This window comes from Phascolarctos cinereus, unplaced genomic scaffold (genome assembly GCF_003287225.1).
Source record: "Phascolarctos cinereus isolate Bilbo 61053 unplaced genomic scaffold, phaCin_HiC Scaffold_2;HRSCAF=192, whole genome shotgun sequence".
Taxonomy (NCBI): Eukaryota; Metazoa; Chordata; class Mammalia; order Diprotodontia; family Phascolarctidae; genus Phascolarctos; species Phascolarctos cinereus.
Window position 1 is genome coordinate 18,425,475 of NW_027555625.1, and position 7,693 is coordinate 18,433,167.

The window sequence follows — 7,693 nt, forward strand, 5'->3', positions numbered from 1 at the left end:
TCTTCTTGACCTCAAAACTGACAAGGTCATAACCCTCTGCCATGCTCCTTCAGCCAAGAGCAGGAAAGAATAGACACAACAGGGATAAAAGCAGGTGGAGGTGGTGACCAAGAAGGGGAGGGGACACCCTCTGCCCCCCCCCGCCCCACACCTCCCAGGCTGACAGAAGTCTCTGACTTCTACCTGACTTCCTGACCAGCTGCCTGCTCTCTGAAGAGCCTTCCACGTCTCCATGACCTTCCACAGTCGCTCGCCAAACGCATTTGCTCCCAGGACGGGGCTTTTGTCCAGCTCCATTACAAAAAAGACTTAAAATTATAATTCAAAAAAGCCTGACAATTTAATAACATTTCTTAAGATAATTACTTAGCCTTCCTTTGACTTGTCTGTCTCTGTGTGTGTGTGTGTCTCTCTCTGTCTCTCTCTCTGTCTCTCTCTGTCTCTCTCTCTGTCTCTCTGTGTCTCTCTCTGTTTCTGTCTCTCTGTCTCTCTGTCTCTCTCTGTCTCTGTCTCTGTCTCTCTCTGTCTCTGTCTCTGTGTCTCTCTGTCTCTCTCCTCTCTCTGTCTCTCTGTCTCTGTCTCTCTGTGTCTCTCTGTCTCTCTCCTCTCTCTGTCTCTCTGTCTCTGTCTCTGTCTCTCTGTCTCTCTCTGTCTCTCTGTGCCTGTGTCTCTCTGTGTCTGTGTCTGTCTCTGTCTGTCTGTGTCTCTCTGTCTCTCTGTCTCTCTCTGTCTCTCTCTGTCTCTCTCCTCTCTCTGTCTCTATCTCTCTCTGTCTGTCTCTCTCTCTCTCTGTCTCTCTCCTCTCTCTGTCTCTATCTCTCTCTGTCTCTGTCTCTCTATCTCTGTCTCTCTGTCTCTCTCCTCTCTCTGTCTCTATCTCTCTCTGTCTCTGTCTCTCTGTCTCTCTCTGTCTCCTCTCTCTGTCTCTATCTCTGTCTCTCTGTGTGTGTCTCTCTCTCTGTCTGTGTGTGTGTGTGTCTCTCTCTCTGTCTCTCTCTCTCTCTCTCCCTCTGGTGGCAAAGTGGAACTTGGCTATTTGAAATGCTTGCTGCTGAGTTGGGGGATGGTTTAATTGTTGTCCTTCATTCTCAGAGGACCAAAATGACAGCACTCCGTCGGGGTCAAGGTACAGTGTGTCCAACTGTGGCTGACCAGACCAGTATGAGCTTGGAAGGCTCTACTGTAGGTCGGGCACAAATAGCCGTATGAACATTTGGGGTGGAGACATCTCTACATTTGTGCATCTTTTGATAAGAGGAAGGGATACCATATAAGACAATGTTAGTGAAAAGAATGCTGTTTTTACAGTCAGGAGACCTGGGTCTGAATCCTCCCTTGCCGACTCAGCTGTATGATCATGGACATGTTCTGAGCCTCAGTGTCCTTTTCTGTAAAATGGAGGTAATCATATCATACCACCTCACAGAGTTGTGAGGAAGAAAAGTGCTTTGCAAACATTAAAATACCCTCCAAATATGACTAAATGTAATTATATATGATTAATTCTCAACTGCATTTGTAAAAATGTTAAGCAATATGTGATCTTATTCTATGAGAAGCTTTTCAGGATAGAGATGATGGCCTCTGTGACCTGGAGGGGAGGGGAGAAAGCCCTGGCTCAGGCCAGAGGACCTGGGTTCAAATCTCATCTCTCACTGCCTATTATCTGTGTGACAGACAGAGACAGAGAGAGAGACAGAGACAGAGACAGAGAGAGACAGAGAGACAGAGACAGAGAGACAGAAACAGAGAGAGACACAGAGAGACAGAGACAGAGAGAGAGACAGAGAGAGACAGAGAGAGAGACAGAGACACACACACACACACACACACACAGAGACAGACAAGTCAAAGGCTAAGTAATTATCTTAAGAAATGTTATTAAATTGTCAGGCTTTTTTGAATTATAATTTTAAGTCTTTTTTGTAATGGAGCCGGACAAAAGCCCCGTCCTGGGAGCAAATGCATTGACCTCTAGGTCTCCATGTCCTTATCTGTATAATGTTAGACTAGATGGTGGGGTTCTGGGGTCTGAGACCCAAGAGTGCCTTGAGGTTGGCCATGCACTTTACCTGCAGGATCTCATTTGATCTATTAAATGGGACTTGGGAGGTAGGCTGGATGGCCTCTATGATTTCCATAATAGCCCTTTCAGGTAGGGACAGCTCTTCCCCCCATTTTAGAAATGAGATCACCAAGGCTTACAGGGGTTCAGTCCTTTCTATCTCTTTTAAACAGAAAATCATGGAATATCAGAGCTGGGAGGGGCCTTGGAGGCCATTGTGCATAGGGAGGTGGAAGTCACCTACCCAAAGTTGCCCTCTCCTATCTCAAGTCCCATGATTCAAAGATCCTCCCCCTCGCTGTAGCCTCCTTTCCAGTGTATACACTTCCTCCAATGGAAAGCAGCATTTCCTAGACAACAGAAGGAGGATGTGGTCCCCACTGTGCAAATCTGGGGGCTTGGAGGACATTTTTAATATTGGCAATGCTTTTCAATGCTAACATTTCAAAGAATAAAATATGTGTATATCAAAAATACTGACCTCTTTGGTCATTTTCAGGGACATGAAAAAGTAAGTTTTCAACTTACTTCATTCACCTATTACTAGAATCTCCAAATGTATACATATACAGACCTATCTATAAGTTTATAGATTCTAGCAATATAGTTCCAATCCCAAAGGAGCAATGGCTAAACTGATTTGGGGAATGTTGCTGTAAGAGAATAGGATGGGCTTGAAGAGGAAAGAGGACCAGGGTTTGGAGATCCAACGAGAAGAAAAGAACAAATGATTTGGTGAATGTGGGGAGGAGGTTGCTGAGAAATACCAGGCTTCTGAGTTCCACTCTAGACTTTGCCACCCACTTGCTGTACCCCGCCTAATTACTGCGTGTCTCAGTGTTTGGCTGCTTTTCTCAACAATTGTGCGGGAGACCTTGTCCTGTCTTGCAAGGTTAGCTTAACTCATTTCTGGGCTTTTTGCCAACCCCAAATAGTTTTCCTTCTCATTCAATGCTACTTCTTCAGGTTTGGATTTTCCTCCATTTTTTTTGATGTCCCACAGAATGGAACTGACCCAGAAGCTCGTAGCTGGATGCCTTCTCCTGACTGTGTGTGTGACGATCAGCTCTGGCCAACACTGGTCCTATGGCCTTCGCCCAGGGGGGAAGAGGGATGCTGATAACTTGATTGATTCATTCCAAGAGGTGTGTTTGTCTTTTAAAGAAGAGGTGGTGAGGGGCAGCTAGGTGGCGCAGTGAATAGAGCTTTGTCCTTGGAGTGAGGAGGACCTGAGTTCAAATCCAGCCTCAGACACTTAACACGTCCTAACTGTGTGACCCTGGGCGAGTCACCTAACCCTGATCACTTCACCAAAAAGCAAAAAAAAAAAAAGAGGTGATGGACTCAGGGTGCAGTAGGAGGCACATGGGATGTGGCCAGTGCAGGACTCGGTATGGCTTGAATATCCATGTTTTGTTGTTGTTGTTGTGACTCTCTGTGTCCCCATTTGGGGTTTTCTTGGTAGAGATAATGGATTGGCTTGCCATTTCCTTTTCCAGTTCATTTTACAGATGAGGAAACTGAGGCAAACAGAGCTAAGCGACTTGCCCAAGGCTGCACAGCTAGTGGGTGTCTGAGGTCAGATTTCAAAGTATATCCTCTTGACTTCAGGCCTGGAGCTCTATCCACTGTGCCCCCTAGCTGCCCTATGCATATTTGTTACAAAAGCTTTATTTTTCTCTCCTCTCCCCAAAGGAGAAGGGTAGGGGAAAGTGGGAGAGACAGGAAATAGATTTTAGTTGGGTGAAAAAATTGCTGGTGAGAATGAAGAGCTATGTTCCCCCTGTTCAAAAATGGCACTTATGTTATTTAATTCAATTCATCCAAAATGTGTTAAGCACTCACCAGGTGCCTATCAATCAACAAACATTTATTAAACACCCACTGTCTGCCAGCAACTCTGCTAGGTTCCAGGGCCCTCAAGGAGCCCACATTCTATTGGGGGAGAAAAATGTACATCCAGAAGTAGAGGAGCCATTTTTGGAAGAGAGGGTGGGCACAAGCAGTTTGGGGGGTAGCTCAGGAATGTGGGTTCAGCTCTGTCAGACTGTCCTATTCTAGAGATTCTTCAATTGTAGCTAGGCAGTCCAGATGGTCAGATTCCACCTGGAGTATTCAGTTCACTTTTGGTTGCCATATTTTGAGCAGTTAGGTGGTGCCATAGTGGATAGAGCACAGGGCTTGGAATCAGGAAGACCCATCTTCCTGAGTTCAAATCCAGCCTCAGACACTTCCTAGCTATGTGACCCTGAGCAAGTCACTTAACCTTGTTTACCTCAGTTTCTTCATCTGTAAAATGAGCTGTATAAGGAAATGGCAAACCACTCCAGTACCCTTGCCAAGAAGACCTTCAAATGGGGTCATGGAGAGTTGGACATGACTGAACAACAACACCACATTATTGCCACATTGAGCCCAGGCTATATGGGGATTGGTTGAAAGGCCTGGGGAGTTTAATTCCAAAGCAGAGAAGACTCAGCAGAGACATAATAGCTAAATTCAAGTATTTGAAGTCTAGAAGAGGGATTGGCCTTGTTCTGTTTGCCACAGAGGGCAGAACCCAGAGCGACGAGGGGAAGAGGTAAAGAGGAAAATTGCAGATAGATATAAAGGGAGAAAATGCCTTCTTAACAACCACATGGGCTGCCTCAAGACGTCATGGGCTCCTCCTCACTTGTAGACTGTTGAAGAGAAGCCTGGATGGCAACTTGGCAGCTGTGGGTTGTAGAATGGGAAACTCTCAGAGATTAGATGGCCTCTGAAATCATAACCAGATTCTGAAATTCTGTGATTCTGGGGACATACATGGAAAGAAACCAAAAGAGACAGAGACAGAGAGTCAGGCAGAGACATAGAGACACAGAGAGACAGAGACATAGACAGAGATTCCAAGGTAGCATGTTGAAGCAGGAGCAGAATTTGGGGGCCATTTGCATAGAGATAATTGTACCCAAGGTATCTGATGAAATTTCCAAGGGCAGGTCTCATTATATCAGCCTTGATTTAAGTCCCTTTGCAGAGTGGGGAGTTTTCACAAAATTACAACAAGCCACTTACCTTTCTGACATATTTGCCATCCTCCTTAGGTGCCCTTGAGATTCAACTGCCCTGTAAGCATGCCATTTCTTAGCCATGGAAAGATACTTTCAATCTCTTTCCTATGTGCTTTATTATTATTATTTTATTTTCAGTTCCAAAGTCTCTCCCTTTCTCCATGCATTGAGAAGGCAAGAGCTTTAATACCCTTCATGCGTGTGAAGCCATGTAAAACATATTTCTGTATTAGCCATGTTGCACCACCAATGAAAACAAAAAAAGCTTTAAAACATCTGCTTCAGTCTCCACTCAGAATACATCAGAGCTCTCTCTGGGGATGGACAGCATGTTTCACTGTGGCTCCTTTGGAATTGCCTTGGATCCTTGTATTGATCAGAGTAGCTGAGTCTTTCCCAGTTGGTTATCATTATAACATCGCTATTACTATGTACATGGTTCTCCTGGTTCTGCTCCCTGTAGTTGGCATCAGTTCATATAAGTCTTCCTAGGCTTTTCTGAAGCCATCCCCTTCATACAATTTGCTTCCCAAGTTCTTTTCCTACTTGTCTAAGAATTCTGTTTGTGTTCAGATGGCCGATGAAGGGAACCAGCTGGCAGAGCCTCAGCGCTTTGAATGCACCATTCACCAGCCGCGTTCCCCACTCCGGGATCTAAAGGGGGTTTTGGTGAGTAAAGCACAGAATTCCCAAATTCCGGAGTTGAAAGGGCCCAGGTATAACCTCTAGTTCCTTTTTGAGGCAGGAGGTCCTCTTAAATCAGGCATTCTTAACTTGGAGTCCACAGATAGATTTCCTAGAGTTTGTGAATTTGTAGGGAAAAAATGGCTTCCTTATTTTTACTAACCTCTAACTGAAATTCAGTGTTTCCTTCAGTTATATTAGATCATTATTCTGAGCAGGGCCCATAGGCTGAACCAGGTGGTATGCCACAAGGGTCCTGGATCCTCTGAAAGGTGAAGAACTCTCTTCTCTAGCAGCCCTAACAAGTGATCCCCCACTTGCTTTGGACAGGGCACCCACCTTCTCCCAGGGTAGTTCTTATCCTTGTTGAACATTCTTGTTGCTAGAAAGAAGGTTTTTTTTTTTAATTTTTTCTCCCTTTTTCTTATAACTCTTAACATCTAGGAGAAGACCCTGCATGCAGAAGGTATTTTAAAATATTTGGTGAATGAATTAATTGATAAACTCTTTCTTGCAAGCCAAAATCTACCTCCCCTAATCTCTCTCCAGTGGCCCTAGATCGGACATCCAGAGCCATACAGAACAAGCCTGCTCTCTCCTCTGCCTGACGCTCCTTCAGATATATTTAGCATTATTAAATGGATGGAAAAGACAATAATTTGGCATTAATAGATATATTTGGGATTATTAGAAGCAGTTATATAGCACAGTGGATCGAACAATGGACCTGGAGTCAGGAAGACTTGAGTTCAAATCCTGCTTGCTAGCTTTCCTACCCTGGGCAAGTCACTTAACCTCTGCTGCCTCAGTTTCCTTATCTGTAAAAATGGACATCACCATAGCAGCTACCTCCCAGATCAGAAAGATATTTATAAAATGCTTTGCAAACCAAAAATGCTACCTATTGTTTGAAAAGAGCTGTAACATTTAATAATGATAGCATTTTTGTAGTGCTTCAAAGTTGGCAAAGTACTTAACAGAAATTATCCCATTTGATCCTCACAATAACCCTGGGAAGAAGTTGTTATTATTATTCCCATTTTACAGATAGAGACATCAGGGCTGAAGAAGGTTAAGTGACTTGCTTTGGATCACAAAGCTAGTTAGATGTCCAGGGTGGGATTTAAACTCGAATCTCCCTGACTCCAGGTCTGGTGCCCTATTTATACCTATGCCCAAGTCTTCTTTGCTTCTGGCTAATTGAGGCCCAGAGAAGTCTGATGCCATGTAGTTACTGGAAGAGCTATGATTCAAACTTGGGTTCTCTGGATCCAAATCCAGTCTTCTTCTTACTACATCACGGTATTCTGCTTCCCCTTAGTGTATTGTTTTTGTTTGTTTGTTTGTTTTTAGGCAATTGGGGTTAAGTGACTTGCCCAGGGTCACACAGCTAATGAGTTTATGTGTCTGAGACCGGATTTGAACTCAGGTCCTCCTGACTTCAGGGCGGGTGCTCTATCCATTGGGCCATTTAGCTGCCCCCTTCCCTTTAGTTTACAAAATTCAGCTAAATCCACTAAATTATGAAACTTCGCGAAGGGAGTCTGCCATATTGGCCTCATTCCACAGACACAAGAAGAAACTGGTCATGCCTTTTGATTGTGTTGGGAAGCCGGTAAAGTCAATTATGTTTAATGCACACATGTATATCATCTTTCAGGCCAGCCTGATCGAAGGAGAAGCCGGGAGGAAGAAGGCTTAACTCCACTGGACCAAAAGAATTTCCCAACATAGCTTTGTAGTTGAAATAGTGACCCATTTGATGACGACTGTCAACGTATGTTGTGATACATTTGGAAGCTTCTCCAATCCAAGGCATGTTTCTGCATTGAAAATATCTTGGAATTGAGGGCCCCTTTCTGAATAAAGTAGTTATCAATGTTTCATCTGA

At 44.3% G+C, this 7,693-nt stretch overlaps 1 protein-coding gene across 1 annotated transcript; it reads left to right on the forward strand.

The window, feature by feature from the left end:
* The first annotated feature begins 2,897 nt into the window (after positions 1-2,897).
* GNRH1 (gonadotropin releasing hormone 1) lies at positions 2,898-7,693 on the forward strand. The gene is made up of 3 exons (XM_021001216.2): positions 2,898-3,210; positions 5,692-5,787; positions 7,463-7,693. The coding sequence occupies exons 1-3, from the start codon at positions 3,058-3,060 to the stop codon at positions 7,502-7,504; spliced, it is 291 nt and encodes a 96-aa protein (XP_020856875.1). The 5' UTR covers positions 2,898-3,057; the 3' UTR covers positions 7,505-7,693.

Excerpts from the sequence above, each read along its gene's own strand:
- GNRH1 (XM_021001216.2), top strand. The coding sequence starts at position 3,058 with ATGTCCCACAGAATGGAACTGACCCAGAAGCTCGTAGCTGGATGCCTT. Across the intron at positions 3,211-5,691 it reads TGATTGATTCATTCCAAGAG|ATGGCCGATGAAGGGAACCA; the intron begins GTGTGTTTGTCT and ends GTTTGTGTTCAG. Across the intron at positions 5,788-7,462 it reads GGGATCTAAAGGGGGTTTTG|GCCAGCCTGATCGAAGGAGA; the intron begins GTGAGTAAAGCA and ends ATCATCTTTCAG.